Raw genomic sequence first — 22,040 nt, 5'->3', positions numbered from 1 at the left:
GGGGGGGGGGGGGGGGGGGGGGGGGGCGGAGCACGGCTCTCCTCCGGGGAAGGTGGAGGAGGGCTGCGTGTCCTCTGGGCCTCCCGGAGGCTCCAGCCCACCCGGTTTTGTTCACCCTCTCTGCCGTGTCCTCAGCTTCTGGAAGGAGAGTATAGGAGGACAGTTAATGAGGACAGAGGAGTGGGGTCGGCAGATCGCAAACGCTGTTCAAGCCTGTAAATACCAGCTGTCCCCGGGTGGGCTCTGAGCTCTGAGCCGCCTGTGGCCACGCCACCAGGTGCCGGACGGAGTTCCCCATGAAGGACGTTCAGGTGTCTTCAGGTGGCTGCTGGGCTTGGCGCGTTTGAGGGCAGGAGACACCTGTGGGTAACTTTCAAGGCTGTGCGCCGTGCCGGGTCCAGGGTTGCTGGGTCCTCGATTCTGAGGCCAGCCCAGTACGGGACCGCCACGGTTCTGGAGGCCTTAGCTGAGGGCGCCTCCCGCAGGGGTGAAGCTGCCTCAGCAGCTGTCCCGAGAGGCCGAGGGTCCTGGGCGCGGCCCCACATCCATAGCCCCTTGTTCCAGCACAGTGACAGGGCAGCCCTGGTCATCCCCTGGATAGCTCCTCCTCCCAGCATGGTCACTGAGCCCAGCCGTAGCCGGCGGCCTGCTGGCCTCGGCCCCTGGACGATAAAGTGGGAAAAACCGTGCCCGGCATGGGGACACTGTAGATTTGAGGAAGACGCGTGTGAAATGCTCAGGCACTCTTGAGCGCTACGTGTGGGGACCTCTGGGTCCTGTTTGTGAAATGGGCCGAAAGCCCTAAGGTTGACCCGAGGCTGGCGGACACTCTGGGTCCTGGCCAGGGGCTCAGGCTCAGTCCCCCTCACACCCTCACCCCTCAGGCACAAGCCCCAGGTGTCCCTGACCACCCCACTGCCACCTTCCGCTGCGGTCCTCTGTCGGCCGTGTGGGCTCCTGCAGGTGTGGCCCAGGAGGTGACCGGGTGGGGTCAGCACCCTGCAGACCCCGGGGGCCCAGGACTGCCGCTCAGGGGCTGGTAACCCCCTTTCCCAGCTCTGGAAACTGGGCCACGGTGGACACGTGCCCAGAACACAGGGTTCCAGAGCAGTGCAGCCTTGAGTTACCACTCAGGACAGCATGAGAGGAGAAGGGGGCCCGGACCGCCCCTGCCTGCCCTGTCCCCCGGGTGCCCGGGAGCCCCTGGTTACACGGAGGCCACTCTCTGCGGCTTCCGGAACCATCCCTGTGCCCCTGTTCCTGGCGGGTGCCACACTTGGATGTGTCATGTGGACCCATCAGGACCTTCGGTGAGTCTGCCCTTCTACAGACAGGAGGCCGAGGCTCTGTGCTCCCAGGGGCATGTCTGGGAGACACCCGCATGTCAGGGGCACCAAACGTTCCCTCCTGCCCATGACACCAAAGCACCAGCTACCTCCTTGGGGCGGGACGCAGGTCAGGGACAATTCTGAATCCCAGGGGAGGCTCCACGCGTTACGTTAGCCTCCGCCCCCTGAAAACAGCTCTACCGTATGTGAATGTTGCCACTTCCAAGCCCCCCGGGCACCAGGCAGTTTCGCCCCGCCCGCCGGCCTGGCTCACACCCACCTGTCCCCACACACGGCCCTGAGCCCCGGACCCTGGCTCCTACTGTGCCCGTCCCTCTCTCCCTAAGATGTTCAGGGAGGCCCCTGAGGTCCTCTCCCCTTCACACGCAGGGAGTTCAACTTTGTCCCCTCCCAGGATTTGTGACAGAGATGTCCAAGGAAAGAGGAGACTGAGTGAGAAAAGGAAAAGTGATAGACTCCTTATTAAATAAGTAATCTTTAAACCATGATTTCACATGATGTAGAACTGACTGAGACAGTAATTCCAAGGGGACACGAAGGGACTGGAAGGCATGCTGTCCTTAGGGGTCACTGCTGACTGTGTTAGGTCTTCAGGAGGGAGGCGGCAGGGGCCAAGGTGGGAGGAGCAGGCCCCAGTGACCAGCCAGGCAGGGTCCCTGGCGGGGGGCTCAGAGCCCACCCATCATCCCAGGTCCTCAGCTTCAAGCCAGGTGACCATGGGCTGCTCTGCTCCAGAATATGTCCTTGCTTCCAAAGGGAAGACAAAAGAATCAGACTACATTAGATGCAAAGAATATGTCCTGAGCATATTTTGACTCTATTTTGTGAGTTACTGTTGCAGGAAGGTCTGGTTCTGCCTCATGAGGGCAGAACATTGTGAGGGCCGCTTTGCTTTTCATTCACGCCTTCATTAATTCAACAAGCCCTTTCCGCCTGGTGGAGACACAGCAGTGGGCAGGGCAGGGACCCTGCTCTCCGCCAGGCAGAATCCCAGGACAGGAAGACTTCCTGGAGGAAGGAGCCAGTCGATTGAAGCCTGAAGGGCAGGTAGCAAGGTCGGAACATTTGCCGCACAGAGGAGATGTAGGAGGGCGTCGGCTGGAGGGGCCTCAGGAGCCCAGCCAGCCTCAGTGGGTCTGGACCTCGTCCTGAGAACAATACAGAGGGGCTCTTGACTCAAAGACACGTCAGGCGAGCCTGTTTGCGGTCTCCAAATGACGGGGCTGACCACAGCTCTCCTACCTTCTAGAATCCCGTTTCCAAGGCCACTCGTCTCCTGGCTGTGTCCTGCTGAGACTGGGCTCCAGGAGCAGGGACGAAGCTCTGGACAGAAATCCCCCAGGCAGCGGCACCCCACTGACCCCCAGCCTGCTCACCGAGGCCTAGGGGACGCAGGTGTGTCCCCACCAGGGGCTCTCCTGGCCCGGGCCAGCCCCTCCTCAGGACCTCACAGCTGGGCCAGGCTCCAACTCCAGCCACCTGCCTGCCTTCCCAGGCCTCTCCCCAGGATGCAGAAAATGCCCCGGGGGCCCTGGGTCTCTGAATGTGGGCAAGGAGGAGTGGGGGAGGGGAGGGGAAAGAGCGGGTCTGAGAGAACCGGATGGGCGGACGGAAGGCAGGGTCACACACACGCCATTAAATGCCCCCCCCGCCTTGGAGGGCCCCTTGTCAACGGCCAGAACTGTCACCATGTTGCTACAGGGAGACACCTGGAATTTCCACCCATTGTGGGGTGACAGTGAAACGGAGGACAGGGGCTGTACTGGGGGGCCCCTCAGTCACTCCCACGCCCCATACCCAGCAGCAGAAGTGACCCTGAGGAGACCCACCTGCAGGAGCTCCTGCTCAGTGGGGACGGATGTGTTCAGGGGTGCTAGAATGTCACTGCATCGCGGGGGCCCCCCGAGGGCCGGCAGCCCCTCTGGAGGACACGCCTCCCAGGAGAGAGCCTCTGCCTCCCCTCTGTGCTTGCTCTGGGGAATGTTCTGTTTGTTTCCCTCTTGTTCCCAGGACATTGGAATCAGATTTGACCTTTTGTCTCCAATAATTCCTCCTGAACATATCTGCTCCTTCAGGGAACCTCAAGTCGAGTTGTGGGACACAGCTGCCGGCCTCTATCTTCTGTTCAAGTGAGGGACGTGAGCGGCCCGGCTTCCTACCTGCCCAGCTTGGGGCTGGGCCTTCTCTGCTCAGCCACTGCAGGAGGGGCCAGGCAAGAAACACAAGAATGTGTGTCGGCTCGCTGGGCTGGGCTCTGTTTCCTGCCTGCAGCCCCACTCACAGTGAAAGCAGCTGGATTAAATCCCCAGTAAACAGGGGCAAATGGCAGACTGCGGCCTGCCAGCCAAGCACATTTCGGAGACAAACACAGCCAGAAGCCAGTTCAGCTGTGCAGGACGGCCTTCAGCCCGTGATTATTGCACGAGGGAAAAGAACTGGGGGCAATGAGCCCCACTTTGGTTTGTGCAGAGAGATGGCCTCTTGCAGGCTGAAGGGGAGGCAGGGAGGGGCGGGCGGGGCTCGGGGGTCAGGCATGTAGAAATTTACAAAAAGCGGGACGGGCCCCCAAAACGGATTTGCCGCAGCAGTGGGCAAAGAGGGCACATGGGGGTGTGTGAGAATCCCGCAAGCCTGAGGTCCCCGGTGCCTGACGCAGGCGTGCCCCGCGTGCACACCTCGCGGTGACTCAGAACAGCACCGCCACCAAACTGGAACCTTGAATCATTTAGAATTTTGTTCCAGTTTCTCAAAAGGCTCGGGGGAAAAACAGAGGGACGTTTCTTCTGGTTTGAATATTCTCTGGTCTAAGTGCTCGAACTGCCGTCTGCTGTGGTAGAGAAACAAGCTGTTCGAGCGGTTTCGTTGCTCAGGACAGTGGTAGAAACTACAGAACACGGAAACTAAAGCCTTAAAGCTCGATGCAACTCCCTGTACCTTTTGTCCTGAAGCCGTAGGTGATCCGTGTTGTACGTGACGCGTGTGACTAAAGTCTGTTATTAAAAGTTACCACATTTAAAAACAGGGAAGGGAGAGGGGCTCGTCCCGTGAGACCACCTGCGTCTGCCTGCCCCTCCCCCCCCAGCACCTTCCCCTCCCTCCCCTGCCCACAGGGGCCGGATGACAGCAGCAGTCTTGAGTTTTGTCAGGCAGGCGCCTTAAGAGGGTCCAGAGCCACCCTGGGGATGTGGCTTGAGCTGTCAGAAAAGATGTTAGCGTTTGCTCCGCCCTCGAAGAGGAGCCTGCGTGTGGTCTGCTGGGGGGCAGGGGGGCTCAGGGGTTCGGGGACCGGAGCAGCTGTACCTCCTCCTGGGCGCTCTGCTCCCGGAGCCCAGAACACCAGGTCAGACTCCAGACTCCAGGGGAGGGGTGCGGGGGGCAGGTGGCAGGGGCGTCGGCTCTCAGCACTTTCCCGCGGTGTCAACCTCGCCACAGCTCCGCCCGAGCAGGCAGGTGGCTGGAGGTGGGGTGGCCGGGATCGATGCCACCATGAGCACCGGGGCCAGACCGTGAGGCCACCTCCTCACGTGCGGGAGGCTGACATCCAGGTTCTCCCGGTCAGGCACCCCCGATCCAGCCGGAGTGGAGGCCTGCCAGGTCCCCAGCACTCCCTCCTCGCCTGCCCGACTTCTCCTCATCTGTCCGGCCTCAGTTAGACGACCCCACCTCCAGGAAGTCTTGCTTGTTTTACCACCTGTTCCCTCAAACTCCTGTTAGTGGGACAAGACCCCTAAAGACAAGAGCAGTATTTTCCTCATCACGATCTCATATCCAGTCCAGGCACAGAGCATACGCCCCAGAAGTACTGGTAGGTAGACGGGTTGCTAACAGCTTTGGTTGCCCACTTTATCATGTGGGGGAATATCAGTGTTTTTTTTTTTTTGTCCATCAAATGTCGAAGAGAGAGGGAGGGGCGTGGGAACCGGGTCTTCATCGCCGAGCTCTGTGCTACCGGTAGGGATGGGGTCGTGTCAGCCAGAGGGCTGTTTGGAAAGCTCGATACCCAAGTACACGCGAACAGTTACTTCACGGAAACGGTAGCCCATCAAACCAGTGGGCTTTGAATAAGTTGTGTTGGGACGACAACTTAGTCATTCGAAAAAGGATCAGTTTGGAATTTATACCTCATGTTCTACAAACACTGAGTAGATCAATGGCTTATATAATGGAGATTAAATCAGAAAGTACTAGAAGGACAGGCAGATTAACTGTCTAGAAGGCATTAGAGAAAATATCGGTAAATTTCCTACGTAGAACAAAATATTGCGTGGCCAAAACACCGCTCGGGAGGATAAGAGACCAGTGACAAACTAGGAAAAAATATTTTTAATATATATTTTTAATGTTCATTTATTTATTTTTGAGGGACAGAGAGAGAACCCCAAGCAGGCTCCTCGCCATCAGCGAATGGGGGCTCAAACCCTCGAGCCGTGAGGTCATGACCTAGTCAAAGTCAGATGCTCGGCCACCGAACACCCAGGCGCCCTTAGAATCGCTTCTTAAAAGGAAGCGGTCTTGGGGCACCTGGGTGGCTCAGTCGGTTAAGCGGCCGACTTCGGCTCAGGTCATGATCTCACAGTCCGTGAGTTCGAGCCCCGCGTCGGGCTCTGTGCTGACAGCTCAGAGCCTGGAGCCTGTTTCGGATTCTGTGTCTCCCTCTCTCTGACCCTCCCCCGTTCATGCTCTGTCTCTCTCTGTCTCAAAAATAAATACACATTAAAAAAAATTTTTTTTTTTTAAATAAAAGGAAGCAGTCCAACAGGAAAATGGACAAAGGACACAAACCAAAGATGACAGAAAAAAAAAAAAATCCCTTGAACATCTGAGTAAAATGTTCAACCTCACTCAGAATGAGGGAAAGGCAAATTAATCCAAGATGCTGTTCTCCTAACAAAAATGGCAAAAATTTAAAAGTTAATTGAAATCCAGGCTGCATTTGCCCGTCGAGCGAGCAGCCCCACTTTGGGAAATTCACCCTGCTGAAATTCATTCTGCCACGCGCGCACAAGGTGCTGTTTGTAAGAGGAGAGTCAGACCAGCCTAAGCTCCCGTCTAAAACCACCCGGAGCCCATTGTTCCTCGAGAGGCCGCGGATCAGCTGGGCCCAGCCTAGCGCTCCTTCTGCCCCCCCCCCCCGGTGTCAGCTGGGTCGTTTCTGTGGCTGCCTTCTGGGGCTTGGCTGGGGCTGGCATGTCCTAGACGCCTTCATTCTCGCGTCTCCGGCCTTAGCTGGGCGGCCGGGTGACCGAGGCCTGGCGGGGCCTCTTTCCCGCAGGATGGCCCGGGGCTCCTAGAGACCGGCGGCAGTACCTTCTACAAGGACACGGCCTCGCTTCTGCCACAACCTGTTGGTCCAAACGAGTCACACGGCAGCCGTGGTACAAGGAGAGGACAAGCGTCGTGCGTGCAGAGGCGGGCAGTGATTGTCTGCAGTCGCCTCTGGAGACAACCTGCCACATTTTGAGAGCAAACGAGTGGAGACGGCCAATGTCCGCCCGGAGGGGTGGTTACAACGACAGCACAGGTGTTCTGTGCCGTAGTTAATAAGTGTGGGGGCTCCCCAGGTGCCGGTGTGCAACAGCCTCCTGGATTTGTTCACACGGCGATGCGCACGGGGGAAAGGAGACACGTTTGTGATTGTTGGCACCTACCAAAGCCCAGCCGGGCCACACAACTCGCAGTGACGGCGGCTACCGGGGGCGACGTCCCCAGGTACAGCTTGCTAAAACTGCTTTCTAAAAAATGTCTTTAAGGTGTCCATTTATTTGTTTGTTTGTTTTTAATGTTTATTTATTTTTGAGAGAGACAGAGAGAGAGAGCAGGGTAGGAGCAGAGAGAGAAAGAGAGAGAACCCCTAGCAGGCTCCACGCTGTCAGCACAGAGCCTGACGTGGGGCTCAAACTCACAAACTGTGAGATCATGACCTGAGCTGAGGTCAAGAGCCAACGCCTAACCGACTGAGCCACCCAGCCACCCCCCCACCCCCACTATTTATTTTTAAGTCAACTCTACCCGCAACGTGGAGCTCGAACCCACGACTCCGACCGAGATCAAGACTGTCACGCTCTACTGACTGAGCCAGCCAGGTGCCCCTACAACTGATTTCTTTGTACCATGCGAGGATATTACCGTACTCACCATTTACAAGAACCCCATTTTAAAAATTACATAAGAATCGTGGTTGGGGACGCCTGGGTGGCTCAGTGGGTTAAGCGTCCGACTCTTGATTTTGGCTCAGGTCATGATCTCATGGTTCGTGGGATGGAGCCCTGCATCAGGCTCCGCGCTGACGGTTCAGAGCCTGCTTGGGGTTCTCTTTCTCTCTCTCTGCTCCTCCCTGGCGTGCACCCACACACTCTCTCTGTCTCTCAAAATAAATAAATAAACATGAAAAAAATCGTGGTCTTAGGACAGCGCACACATGGCCACCCTCTTCTGCTGAGAACAAGGGAGGCGGGCCCCACGCGCCTGCCTCCTGCACGACCGGATCATCACCGGTGCCTGAGCCGGCAGCATTTTGTAACAGGAAAACAACACTATGAAATCAAACACACTCAATCGTTGCTGAAATGACCACACCTCGTCCTTGCTTACAAGGGGTTCCGGATAGGCCGTCTAGTCAGTCATCCTCAAGAAAGAGCAATATTCTCATTTCATCCAGAGGTCAGTCCCTTCCTCCCCTCCAGAGCAGATTCCTTCCCCGGGGGACGGGTGCCGGGAGGCTCGTCTGCACTCCTGTTCCATCATCTGACCCCAAATCCAGCCCAACCCCAGCTACCCAGCTGCAAGCCCAGAAGTGGGCTGGGCTTTCCTGGGGCTTTCCAGGGCCAGCTGAGGCTTTCCTGAGCCAGCCTGGTGGGTGGGCCAAGTTTTCCAGGGTTAGGCCGCCAGGCAGAGTGGGGAGGATTGCATGGTGAGTGGGGGACTCAGACTGCTGCAGGGGGTGTCCAGGGGTTCTGTTCTCCTCCCCTGGGGTGACAGAGAGCATGGGGGTATGGAGGTGGGAACCTCAGACACGCTGCTGCCGGAGGGGATCATTCACACTCCCGAAGTCCTGACCACCGTAATGAGATGTTTGCTCTGGGGTCATCACATAAGACGAACAAGGGTCACCTCACCCCTTTCAGCACCCTCCCCCGGTGGGCTGTGTCAATAAATGGTCCTGAAATACTTTTTTTTTTTTAATGTTCATTTATTATTGAGAGATACAGAGCACGAGCAGGGGAGGGGCAGAGAGAGGGGGAGACACAGAATCCGAAGCAGGTTCCCAGCGGTCTGAGGAGAAACTGTGTTTCTTTTTTTTTAATGGCAGAATTTATTCTTTTTTTTTTTTTTTTACATTTTTTAAATGTTTATTTATTTCTGAGAGAGAGAGACAGAGCATGAGCAGGGGAGGAGCAGAGAGATGGGGAGACACAGCATCCGAAGCAGCTCCAGGCTCCGAGCCGTCAGCACAGAGCCCGACGCGGGGCTCGAACTCACAGACCGCGAGATCGTGAGCTGAGCCAAAGTCGGACGCTCCACCGACTGAGCCACCCAGGTGCCTCAGAATTTATTATTTCAAAAAATAAGGCTGAAATTGGAGAGCAGGACCAAACAATTTGAGGGAAGACCAGCGGTGGGAGACGAGTTGGGGATCAGGAAGTGAGTCAGCAGTGACAGAGTCAGAGCTGGGGCAGCGCTCTAGGTAGTCTGAACACGACAGGGTGCAGTGAAAGACAGCAGGAGAGATGAACAGTCACAACTTTGAAGACTGAGTAGGAGGCAAAACCCAAAGTACTATAGACCAGATTGGGGGGATTCAGTCTGAAGTGCCCACACATGTACCTCCGTTAGGCAGTTAGAAATGTGGCGTCTGAGGGGCACCTGGGTGGCTCAGTCGGTTAAGCATTTGACTTTGGCTCAGGTCATGATCTCGCAGTTTGTGGGTTCGAGCCCCGCTTCGGGCTCTGTGCTGACAGCTCAGAGCCTGGAGCCTGCTTTGGATTCCGAGTCTCCCTCTCATCCTTCCCCTACTCATGCCCTGTCTCTCTCTGTCTCTCAAAAAATGAATAAACATTAAAAAAACAATTAAAAAAAAAAAAGAAATGTGGCATCCGAGCTGGAGCACAGACTGATTGTAAAAATAGCTTGTGGGTCACCCAGGCGTCGGTCAAACCCCAGCTTTATCATTTACTAGCTGTGAGAGCCTGCACGAGAACTTTAACCCTGCTGAGTCAGTTTCCTCACTTGAAAATAGTGCTGAGAACACATTCTTCCCCGGGTTTGAGGAATGGGTTAAATGAGATAGTATATACAGCAATTAGCAAAGGGCCAGGCAGCAAAACGAGAGGAGCCTTTATTATCACATAGATGCAGAAGTCATCGCAGTACAGACGTTGCCAAGGGTGTGGGGCCAGAAAGCTAAAGAGAGTCCAGGACCCCCAGCCAGAGAAGTGGGCAGAGGAAACAGAGGCAAAGACACGGGGGCCAGAAGTCAGAGTGCCAGGGGGAGCCTCAGGGAAGGTGTTTCCACAGCAGGAGGATGGACCCGCCTCTTCCCACTCCGCAGTAATTGAGGACGTGGGATAAAACTTAGCCCTTGCATCGGGCAAGTGGAAGTTGAGGAAATGTATTTTTGACTGTTAGAACTAAAAAGTGAATTCGGCAAAGTAGCAGGATCCAACAGCAGTGCACAAAAATCTGTGGCATTCTAGGCACTAACACGGAAAAACCTGAGAAGGAAATTACAAAAATAGTTTTATTTACAATAGCATAAAAAATACTTAGGAATTCGCTTAATGAACGTGGTAAAAGAGCTGTACGTCGCTGAAAAACATTAAAGCAGGCACAGGGGCGCCTGGGGGCTCGTCCATCTCTTGATTTCAGTTCATGATCTCACCGTTCGTGAACTTGACCCCGCATCCCGCTCTGCGCTGACAGCGTAGAGCCTGCCTGGGATTCTGTCTCCCTCCCTCTCTCTCTGCCCGTCCCCCACTAGCGAGCACACTTTTTGTCTTTTTCTCTCCCCAAATAAATAAATAGACGTTTAAAAAAGAAGTCTATTTATTTTTGAGAGAGAGAGAGCCAGGATAAGCAGGGGAGGGACTACACAGAGGGAGCACGCCGTCGGCACAGAGCCTGATGCAGGGCTCGATCCCGTGAACCTCGAGGTCACGACCTGAACCTAAATCGACAGTTGGGCACCCAACCAACCGAGACACCCAGGCGCCCCAGGAAATGAAATCACCATCTTTTTTTTTTTTTTTTTTTTTCAACGTTTATTTATTTTTTATTTTTGGGACAGAGAGAGACAGAGCATGAACGGGGGAGGGGCAGAGAGAGAGAGGGAGACACAGAATCGGAAACAGGCTCCAGGCTCCGAGCCATCAGCCCAGAGCCCGACGCGGGGCTCGAACTCACGGACCGCGAGATCGTGACCTGGCTGAAGTCGGACGCTTAACCGACTGCGCCACCCAGGCGCCCCTGAAATCACCATCTTAAAGAGGTACCCGCACGCCCGCGTTGACAGCAGCATTATTTACAGGACCACCTTCTGCTTGCACACGCGTGCGCACCGCTGGGGCCTCAAAGAGTGTCCGCGTTCAGTGCCGCCGTAGTCTCACCGGTGTGAGGGAATCTGTGCAGGACAGTGGGGGGAGGCAGCCCCGGTTTGTTCATCAGGAGGGACGAGCCGAGAGCCAAGAGCACCTGTCTGCACCCCTGCCTCCCCAGGATGAAGGGCTAAGGCCCCGAGAGACCATAGTCAAAACCCCACAAAGTCGGGGTCCTAACACCACTGCAGGCCTGCACCAGCCTAGCGCTAAGAGCGCCACCCGGGCACTGGGCCACAAGACGCAGGAGCCACCGTGTCCCTGGTCTTTGGCCCACCGCTGAGGGTGGGCAGGCTCCCGGCTGGCCCACCCTGAGCGGAGACTGGCCAGGCCGACCCTGCGCGGGGCCCCAGGCCTCCAGGAGCTTCCACAGAGCACCGGGCAGGAGGGAACCCTGGAGGAAAAGTACCCAGGCGTGTGCAGCCACTGCCGGCCTTCCCTCCGGCTTTCCCAGGGCAGAGTTTAGGCCAGGCCCCGCTGCTCCAGCTGAGGAGTCAGAACGGGCAGACTCCTCCTCCTCGTGACCGGGCCACGCGGGCCTGGCAGGGCTGAGCCGGGCACCCAGGGCCGGGCCGTGGCTGGCAGAGAGCCCGCTCTGCTCCCAGGATGTGACCTCCCCGTGTGGACGTCACGCCGAGGAGTCTTCCGAGGCGACGTCAACTCGGGTACGTGTACGTGGAGACGCACATCTCACAGCCCAGAGCGAGACCCAGCATCCCCTTGCCTCCCCCGCGCATACCTCCTGTCCTTGAACTTCATGTAAACGGACCACACAGTACGAATCGCCTCGCATCTGCCTCCATTGCCTGGCTGCCCCGCACGCGTGTGCACGGGCGGGAGGGTGTATAGGCTTGATCCTCGGGGCGAGGACCGGGCAGGGGTCTACCAGACAGCCCTGAAAGTCCTCCGCCGTGGACGGGGTGCGTGGTCGGTCCCTGGGGTCCGGACGACCCTCTCTCCGATGTTCGGTGTCTCGCAGGCCCTCTGGGGGTCCAGCCGTCCGGGAGCCAGGCCCCTGCTGCGGGCGGGGTGGCCGGCCCCGAGTGCTCCCTCCGCAGCCTCTGAAGGCAAACGCACCAGCCACCGGGGCTGAGCTGAGGCCGTCAGGGGTGCGAGCTCAGCCCCGAGGCCCCGCGGCCGGGCCTCTCACCTCAAACGAATGAGGCAGCGGCGCCTCCCGCTCCGGGGCGGCCACGCGAGGCCTTCAGCCGGTGCCAAGTCCGCGGCAGGCGCGACACAGCTTGTGGGCACGGTCCCGGCTGCCAGCCTCCTGCCCGGCTGTGCGTCTCCCCCTCCTGTCCCGTGCCCAAGCCACTCAGTGCCCCTCTGCGGAGGAGCCGCACGACGTCAGCCGGGCTGGCTGGGAACAGAGTCCTCCTTCCCTCCCGACACGTGGGAGGGAGTCTCCCTCGGGGCAGTCCTTCATCCAGCACCGCGCCCGGCGGCCAGAGCCAGACAGGCCACACTGGCCAGGCCGACCAGACCACGGGGCCATCTGGCCTGACGCACAGCCACACGGTCGGTGTTCGGGCTTCCAGAGAGCTTCCGGGGCGTGGCCGCGGCCCCTCAGCCTCCGGGACCCCGGGGGTGTGGCCGCAGCCGGCCCCCCACCCTGCCCGGCCGGGCAGTAGGCTAAGCGGTGCCCTGCCCTTGCCAACAATCCACTGCTGTGGGGAGTTCCGGGTGTAGCCTCCTTCCCGGCGAGCCCGGACACCTCGCTGTGCAGGGGCGGGTCCCCTGCTGCCCACAAGGAAGGGCCCCCCCGGAGCCGGATGGGGATGAGTCTTGCGTTCGGTAACCCCCGCGTGCCGCTCGGGCCACAGATCCTCTGACGCCAGCGAGGCTGTGCAGCGTTGAACGTGGACACGCTTCGGGGCCCCAGTGTGAAGTGTGTGCAAAGCACAAGGTGCTCCACGACGCCCCCAAGGGCAAGGGCAGGACCCAGATGTCCACCGCTGGGCAGTGAGCCACAGGCCCGTGAAAGCCTCTGTGGGAGGAGCTGGGCACAGGCTCACTCAGGGTGTCTGCCCGCGATGGCAGGTCACAGCCACTGAGACGGGACGACGAGGGATCCCGCGGGCTTCTGTCGGAGGGTCACTTTCAGGCCATCGGAGCGATGCTGACGCGGAACAGCTGGGGTCCCTGTGTGGCACCCGGGCTGCCACTGTTGCAAGCCTGTCCTGTCCTTCCCTTCCTCTCGGGGAGGCCCTAGGTCCCCCGCTCCGTGCTGCCCACGCACGCCGTCCTCGGGCACGCACCATGGGGGTCCTAGCGCCTCCTCTCTGGCTGTGGACACAATCAAGGGCGTCGGCAGGTATGACGCGCGTGGGCCGCACAGTCCTGTTATGAAGCAGCACTCACCCCAGTGGCGGTGGTTTTCCTCTGGTGCAGAATGAACGTGTGAATATTCATGGGGAGTCGGTGGGGGAAGTCCCCAAGGTGTTCCCATGGCTGCCGTGGGGGTGGATGTGCTGGTGATTTTTGTCATTATTTTTGCTTACTTAGATTTTCTAATTTCCACAAAGAACACAAATTGCCTCTGTTAAAGAAGAGAAAATCTTTATGCTCGGTAACGAGGTCCAAGACCCAGAAGGAGAGGAAGACAAGACCCACCACCCTGAAGGCAGTCCTGGGGCCTGAGGCAGGCCCTGGCCAGCAAGCAGGGAGTAAAGACAGAATTCAGGAGCCGGGAGAGAGCTTCTGACGGTCCCACACAGGGGGCAGGGCTCCCAGCAAGGGGCTCCGTGAAGTCACTGCCCCAGAACTTCCTCGCTTCCGCTCGTCGGCTCTCCACTTACGCCACCTCTTCAGGGAAGTCTTCCCGGACCACCATGCTTGAGCCCGCTGCCCCTTCCGAGGTTTCGTCTACAGCAACACCCATGACAATGATGGTATTTTCCAGAAGCTTATTTGATGCGAATGCTGAGTGCGTTAGGCCCTGTCACGTGGATGACTGAAGTTTCTCTCTCACATTCAAGAAATTCAGCGGTGGTTGTTTCAGGACCGTGTCCAGGAACTGGGCCCTCCTGTCTTTTTGATCTTGGTGGTATGGCTTCTACTTCCAAGTTCACCTGTGGTGCAAGACGGCTGCTGACCTCCAGCCATTACATCTCAATCCAAGCCACGGGAGCTCAGGGAGGGGAGAAGCACACCCGTAGCACATGCCTCTCGTCCTCACGCCATGAGCTAAAGTGTAGTCGGGGGGCCACAGCCAGCGCCAAAGGACGGGTGGTCTTTATCAGGACAACCGTGTGCCCTGCTGGCATCTGGGGCCTTGTCACCACAGGAGAGGAGAGGACGAGCGTCAGGTGGCCCCGAGTATCTGTGTCCCATGGACCGGACACTCCCCTCAGTAGGCACGGCAGAGGAGGCAGCCTGCCTCAAGCCGCCTCCCACAGCCGCCCCTCGGCACATGGTCACGGCCGGCCTGTGTCACCTGGACAGAATGCCGAGCTCCTGTGTTCTTGCTGTTGGCACGCAGCGGGCACGTAATAAATGTTTGCTGTTCCACCAGGGGGACGACGGGAGAAAGAAATACCCGCGGTGAGCAGGGCACCAGGGCTCCTGCGACCCACGATGGCCGTCAGCCCGGCCGGCCCCACCCGGCTTCGGGACACAGAGAAAGGGCGGCCGTGTGAGGCCCGAGCGTGCGTGCTGCTGGGGGCTCAGAAAGACGCTTCGCTAAAGCAGCTGAGGACAGAGATGCCCCCCCACGTGCACACGCTCACACACGAGCGAACGGCCGGGGACCGCGGCTCCGGCCCCTTAGAACAAGCGCCAAGGCCCAGCTCGGGACTCGCTCCACGGCCCCAGCTGTGCTTACTGAGCCAAGTGGCTTCACTTGTCTGAGCCTGGCCCCCTTCGGGGAAATGGCACTCACGAGAGACGGCCACCTGGTGAGGACCCGGGCCAGTAGAATGTCCCCTTCCCGGGGGCCCTGTGGTAGTGGCAGGCCTTGACGGGAGGAAGCGGCCGGCCCCAGGCAAGGGCTCCAGGGGCTCCTGCCCAGGGCACACGTCAGTGCAGTGGGAGGAGGGGCGGGGAACAAGGAAATCGGTGTCGCCCACGGCGCCCGGGTGCCACGTCTGGCAGCCGGCTGCCGCCCCCGCACCAATTACAAGCACTTACAGTCCCCGCCTGTGCTTCTCCTCAGCAGCGGAAGAAAGAACAGCCTTGATGCCCAGCTGCCCCTGTTCCCACCCCCTCCAGCCCACGGTTCTGAGACCCAGAGGGCGGGTCCTGGGGTGGGGGACTGTGACCGGGAGTCCTTAGCCTCTGAGGCCCAGCCTGGGCTCTGTGGGGGAGGGGCAAGCTTATAATCAGAGAGATGGGCTTTGGCACAATTGTCCCCCAGAACAAGAGAGAGAAGCCCAGCTCCTGTGCAAAACTGCTGTTCGTTTACTGAACAGGCATTTTGCTCCGAGGCCTGTGCACCACCCATCCGTCCTCACAAGCCCCCCGTGAAGAGGGTGTATCAGTTACCTGCTGCCACGTAACAGATGATACCCAAACTTGGTGGTTTAGAACAACAACAAGCATGGATGGATTCAGACCATTTCTGTGGTTCCGGAACACAGGAGAGGATGGGCTGGGGGGTTCTGGCTCAGAGCCTGCCCTGTGGATGCAGTGGGGGTCTCAGCCAGGCTAGAGGAGCCCACGGCACACAGCCAGCCAGTCTTGCGTGCTGTTGGCTGGGGCCTTGGTGCCACGGGGGCCGCTTGGGCTTCTTTGCAGCTTGGCAACTGGGTCCCAAGCACCGGTGTCTCAACTAAGCAAGGCAGCAGAATGTGGCATTTTCATGACCAAGCCTTAGAGGGTTACATGGGACCCCAAGCCTTCCCAGGTGCCAGGAGAAGGGACGCTCACCCCACCTCTCAGTGGGAGGGGCTGCCAAGGAATTAGAGCCGTCACACTCCCGTGTGACAGATGACGAGGTAACTTGTCCAGGCGTCCCGTTCGACTCGGGCCCAGTGCCCAAGCAGCTAACCACTCTGTCTGCAAATCCCAAGTCCTTCCTCTGACGAGGGGGCGGTTCCACAAAGTGTCCTGGAGGCAATTTCTGAAGGAAGCCTAGCCCGGGGTGGCTCCTGCCATGGGGTCCCGGCCCGTGCACACTTTCTGGTTCTGATGGCTGAGGAAACCCAGGCCTGTGCTGTTATGAGCCAAGAGCAAGGCGCTGACAGGATTTCAGTCCACGTTCCATCCCTGGAAGCCTGTCTGGAGTCCAGAGCCAGATCTCACATCCCTTGATGGAAGACATGTGGAAAGACATAAATCCTGGAATTGCCTGGAGCTGGTGGGTCCTTAACCGTGACCCTGAGCAACTCACTTGACTGTCCCGGACCCTGCTTTTCTCGTCTGTGCGATGGGCGTATTTGCCATCTCTCTGGGCTGGAATCTTGGGGTGGAAACTCGATGGAAACCCAGCTCCAGCTGCCTCGGTAGAGAGGGAGCTCACAGGGCCACTTCTCTGGCCCACCCATTTGTGTCGGCTTTGTCCCCAGGTAGGTCCAGCCCACGAGGCGGCAGAGTGGTCACCAGCCGTTCCTGGCTCCCATGCCACCAGCTCAGCCACTCAAGGAAAACCAAAGGTCAGCAAAAGTCCCAGGACCGAGTCCCATCAGCCGGTTCAGACCTAGGAGGAGGTTGGGCTCTAACTGGTAAAAATCACTGCATCCTGACGGCTGATCTGGTGACTCCGTCCTGACCCTACATCCTCACCCTACCTCCTCCAACAGGTGCCCAGCTGAGTCTGCCCGCTGGCCAGGCCCCACGCCCACAGCCTCCTGCCTCCCTCCAGTCCAGGAGGGGATCCTCCATAGGCCGCCCACCACCCCCCCCACCCCCTGCCCGCCCCCAGCTGCTCCCTGCTTCCTGTTGGCCGGAGAAGAAAGGGCAGAGGGGAAGAGTGGAGGGTAGAGGCGAGGGCCTCACGCCTCCGCTCCCTCCCCACCTCACCTGTTCTGGGAGTTGCTACATGTCTGCTAAGGCATCAGCTGCAAGATGATACCCTTCCTCCACTGCCCTGCCCTCTGGCTCAGAGCCACTGCCCGCCCCTGCTGCCTTGGGGCTGTGCGCAGACCCCCTCCGCTTCTCCTTAGCTGGCTCTCTGTGCATTTTGTGCCCCCTGGGGTCGGAACTGACCAACTTCCCTTGGCCTCACGCCTGAACCGTCTGAGGCTTTCTGCCACTAAAACAGTCCAGTCATAACAGGACTCGGTGGCTGGGTCAGGACACAGCTGACACACCCTCCCGTCTTGGGGCCCACAGCCTCCCCCACCCTATGGCCCTGCTGTCTCCCAGTGTAGATGGAGGGGGCTGTTTCTCCGGTGTCCTCTCCATCCCCAAAGAGACCAACATCGTCCCTTCCGGAATTCAGCAGTAGCTAAGTTACCATGGCAAAGCCTATTATCTCTCCCTAACAGGAGATGAATCAGAAGCTAAAAATAGGTCTCCAGAGTGAGTGGGTGGATGGATGGATGGATGGACAGATGGATGGACAGGTGGACGGATGGATTGGTAGATAAATGAGGGCGAGAAGGATGGATGTGGGGAGGGATAGATGGATGGATGGACAGGTGGATGGATGGATGGATGGAGGGAGGGATGGAGGGATGGATGGACAGACAGACGGATGGATTGGTGGATAAATGGAGGGCGAGAAGGGTGGATGTGTGGGGGGACAGGTAGATGGATGGATGGAGGGATGGAGAACGGGTGAGTGGGTAGGAGAGAATAGATTCAGGGTCAGGACAGTTTTGTTTTGTTTTTTTTCCCAGACAAGATATTCCAGGGGAAATCTCAATCAGAAGCCCACCCCCAGAGGGCCCGGAGGTTTGACAGGTGGTGCTCCTTCTCTGACAGAGTGTGTAGCATGGAGCGCATAGTAGGTCCTTGTGAAGTTGAGTTGCAAGTTCAAGGCACCTGGGTTCCTGCCTGGCGGCCCCTCTCCACCTGGGCCTGGCTGATTCCAGGCAGTGGATCGGGGGAGGGGCAGCACTGCCTCCCGGCATTCCCGAGAGGCCCCTCCCTTCAGTCCGGGAAGGACCCCGAGAACCTGAGTCTAGAGACCCCCTGTCCCAGGGTGGGGGCTGGGAGGGGGCAGTAAAGGCACAAAGCACTTCGAGGACAAGATGACACTTTATTATGCCTAAGCCCCCACCTGCGGACCCCAAGGCCTGGGTGCTGAGCTGGGGGAAGCAACAGGGGAGGAAGGCAGGAAGAAAGAGGAATCTGACCGGTCAGGAGCTCTGGGGGCACCCCGGTCTCCCCCACAGCTGGGATGCAGGCTGCGGGCCCCTCCTTGTGAGAACCAGATGCGAAGCAGGAACCCCCCCACCCACCCCGATCCATAAGCTTCCCTTCGCGTTGGGCTGAGCTGCTGGGGCCTCCTCCTGCTCTCTCAGGGAACCCTCCCCACCCCCTGACCCTACGCCTGCCTGGCTGGGGCAGGGCCAGGCATGGGGGGCTACCACCCGCACCCCACACCTTCGGCTCCTGTTTCAGGGTTCCCCGGGCCTGGATTTGTTCATCCTTCAGCCTTGGGCGCCCCCAGAGGCTGGTCTGGGCAGCAGGGTCACAGGAGGGTAAGAGGTGGGCCTGGGGGCGGGGTACAGGAGGGCTCTGGAACGTGTGGTGGGGAGGGCCTAAGGCACCCCAAGGGTGCTTGAGACAGAGACTGGCCGCGCTCCTGGCTGCCTCGCCCTCTCGGGGCCAGCGTCGTAGGTGTGGGTGCCGAGGCCTCTGGGAGGCAGCTCCCTGTAGCTGAAGTATTCCACCACCTGCCTGGGCACCTCAGCCAGCACGCACTTGGCCAGAGCCGCCGGGGACGCCTTCAGAGCGGGGACAACGTGGTTGCGTCACAGCGGGGGGCCCTCCAGACCCTCTTGCCCCCGAGCTGCTCAAACCCCAGCATCACCCTCTAGCGGTGATGGAATCTGTCCCAGTGGCCGACCGCTAAGTCGCCTGGTGGCCAGGCGAGCCTTTGTGACACCCGGAGTGTGAGGTTGCCCTGCGCACAGCGCTGGCACGGGGTGACCTCGGACGGGCTCCAGGCACCGTCCTGAGTGGGGCCCCTGCGCCCCCAGGGCCCTGCCACCCCTCCAGGCACACAGTCAGAGGCAGGAAGGAGGTGGGTTGTACCCATCCCCCGTCCCGTAAAGCCCCGTGAGTGTGTCCACTGGCCATGAACTTCCTTTGTGTGTCTGTCTCACAAAGGGTCTGGAAGTGCCAGAAACTGTGTGGTGCCCTCCCAGGAGCCCACCGTGCCGCCCTGTCTCGTATGTGTAGGCTTGATGTTTTCAAAATAGGAAGGTTTCTAGCTGCTCAAAAGTGGCCGAAATCCTGCTCACGACAGGAGCGGGGGAGCGGCCTGGGAGCCTGGCAGCTCCCCGGAAGGCAGGCCTGTGACCCCCACCCCCAGCAAGCAGGCCTGTGACCCGCCCCACCCCTGGAAGGCAGGCCTGTGACCCCCACCCCCCGAAGGCAGGCCTGTGGCACCCCCCTCCCCGGCAGGCAGGCCTGTGGCACCCCCCTCCCCGGCAGGCAAGCCTATGACACCCCCACCAGCACTCACGCTCTTGAGCTCCCGGAAGGGAACAAACTGCACGATGTCGCGGAGCGCCGGCTCGCCCCTCGGGGAGCGCAGGATGCCCTCGTCCCCGTCCAGGGTCTGCATGTCCGTGAAGTCAGCGTTGCCCACCCCCACGATGATGATGGACATGGGCAGGTAGGAGGCGCGCACGATGGCCTCCCGGGTATCTGCCATGTCGGTCACCACTCCGTCAGTCAGGACCAGCAGGATGTAGTATTGCTGGGGACACAGGGACAGAGTAGGCACGGGCACCCCACCCCTTCCTCAGGCCCTTGGGGGTTGCCTGGGGGCCCTCTGGGCCAGGTGTCCCCCCCCCCCCCCGCCCCGGGCAACCCCACGTCCCCCAGCCACCCGGAAGCCACTGCAGGCATCCCTCGCTGCTGGTTTTCAGGCTTTTCGGAGATTGTTGTTTGCTAAAGGGCGATAATCACAGTCACAATACAACTTGAGCTCATGCCCCCCTCTGTGCCCGATGCTTCTCATCTCCCAGCCCCCCCTCCCCCGGCCTCAGCCTCTTACAGATGGAGGGGCTGAGCTGGTGGAGCCTGGGTCCGAACCCAAGCCTGAGGCCAGAGAAGGAGCGACCTGACCGGGCCTCCTACACCCTGTAGGTGGCCCGGGGCCCAAGGAACAATTGAGAAAGGACAACTCTGGTACAGCTGGGCCTGGTGCCCTGGGCGCATCTGCACAGACGGACCGGGTCTTGTTTCAAATAAAAGTCCATTTCCATTGTTAAAAAAACAAAACAAAAACAAAACAGAACTACTAAAAATCCGGACAAGAGAAAACATAAAGGAGAAGAAAGAACCACCTGGCCCAGTGGGCGCTGGCCCTACACCACCACTTGAGGGAAGGACCAAGGGCAATCCGACGGGGGGCCCCTGCCACCCAATCCCCGCTCCCCCTCTGAGCCCCACGCCCGTGGGACGAGTGGCCTTGTACTCGGCAGTCTCCCGGCAGGACCCAGCCCAGCCCTCAGCCCCACATAGGCGGCCCCTCCTCGGGAAAGCCCCCACGCCCTCCTCCTGCCCCCCAGCCTCGGTCCAGGGCCCCCTAAGACCTCACAGCCCCGAGCTTTGCCAGCTACTCAAACGCTGACCTCCGTCACCCGCCGCCAGAACGGCAGATTTGCTCTGAGGCCCCCGAGCTCGGGGCCTCCCAGGGCTGGGCAGTGGGTGGCTGTGGCCCGGCCCCAGGAGGCTGTATCTGCCTTGGAAAGAAGGGACCCTGCTTTCCCTCAGGACGGAAAGAGAGGAGAAGATCGGGTGGTCCCAGGTCACACCTAGCGCCTACGCACAGTATCGGCGCTGCTCTGAGAGGGGGTCTAACAGCCCACAAAACCCCGTGAAGCATCTCGGTTAAGATGCAGGCTCTGACCGAGGGGAGAAGCAGACGTGAGTGCCTCTTGGGGACATTCCCGTCACCTCGGGGGAAGTCTGAGCCCTGTTCATGGGAATCAGACGACAAGAATGTGGTGAATGCCACCAAGGGACACGGTCAGCAGAGTCCAGACCAGGAGACCCTACGGGACACACAAGCCGGCTGCGCAGTACGGGAAGCTGGTGATGGGCAGAGTGGGGAGGGGAGGGGTCTGCCAATCACACAAGGGGCCGTTTTAACCCTGCTCTGCCTGTGAAAACCACCAGGACATGAATTATCCAGCCGGACGTGCATATACCACCTAGGTATTCCATCCTAGGGGACCAACCTTGTCTTTCAGGGGAGACAATGCATTGCAGCTATGTTTTATCTCTCTTCTGGGCATTTATACTGATATTTGCAGATGAAGCTATGTATCTAGGACTTGCTTCAAACTAATATGGGAAGATGCCTGCTATCCTTGATTCTGGCCTGGATCCTGTGCCAGAAACGTAGTGCTAGGGAATTATAATCGGGGAAGTTAATGAAATTGAAACATATTCCATAGATTAGATAAAAGTGCAGTAGCTAAGTTACATTTCCTGAAATTGATATTTGTGCTATGATTATGTAAGAGAATACAGGGATAGTAGAAAATACACACCAAAACACTAAGAGGTGACCGGGCAAGAGGCTGCAGACTGTAGCTTCTGGGGGCTCTGTGCCTGGGAGAGAAAGTGTAAACTGTGGGGCTTCCCCAACACAGGATGAGAGACAGTCTAGCCGGAGTCTGGACAAGGGCAGGTCACGTGGTCAGGGTAAGGCTGAGGAACAACGCAGGTCAGGAGACCGGCACACCAGGCAGATCCGGGGACCACAGGCAAATGCGGACACATGGGGAAAGGCGTGACATGGGAAGGGGGTCTGTTTTTGGAAGCTGAGCTGCGGTTGTGCACAGAATGTCCCTGCTGCTGGGGGCGGAGGCACCAGGAGGCCAGCAGCCAACTCTCAAATGGTTTGGAAAGAAAACAACAGTAGCATACACACACGGAGAGAGAGAGGGAAGGGGGAACCAGGTGGGAGGAAGGCGAGAGGGAAATGGAGGAAGGAAGAGGGGGGAGGGAAGGAGGGGGAGGGAGGGAAGGGGGG

The 22,040-nt window shown here is 59.0% G+C and overlaps 1 protein-coding gene across 1 annotated transcript in view; it reads right to left on the bottom strand.

Moving 5' to 3' along the window:
* Positions 1-18,066: 18,066 nt before the first annotated feature.
* CPNE7 (copine 7) overlaps positions 18,067-22,040 on the bottom strand; it is a 15,422-nt gene continuing 11,448 nt past the window's right edge. The window contains exons 14-15 of the mRNA XM_049622480.1: positions 19,515-19,751; positions 18,067-18,771 (exon numbers count right to left, since the gene is read on the bottom strand). Of these exons, the coding sequence (XP_049478437.1) occupies positions 18,586-18,771; positions 19,515-19,751 (423 nt within the window). The 3' untranslated portion in view covers positions 18,067-18,585. The remainder of the gene's footprint in view (positions 18,772-19,514; positions 19,752-22,040) is intronic.

This window comes from Panthera uncia, assembly GCF_023721935.1.
Source record: "Panthera uncia isolate 11264 chromosome E2 unlocalized genomic scaffold, Puncia_PCG_1.0 HiC_scaffold_20, whole genome shotgun sequence".
Lineage (NCBI taxonomy): Eukaryota > Metazoa > Chordata > Mammalia > Carnivora > Felidae > Panthera > Panthera uncia.
The sequence above is the reverse complement of the archived record's forward strand: the minus strand, read 5'-3'. Positions and strand labels throughout refer to the sequence as shown.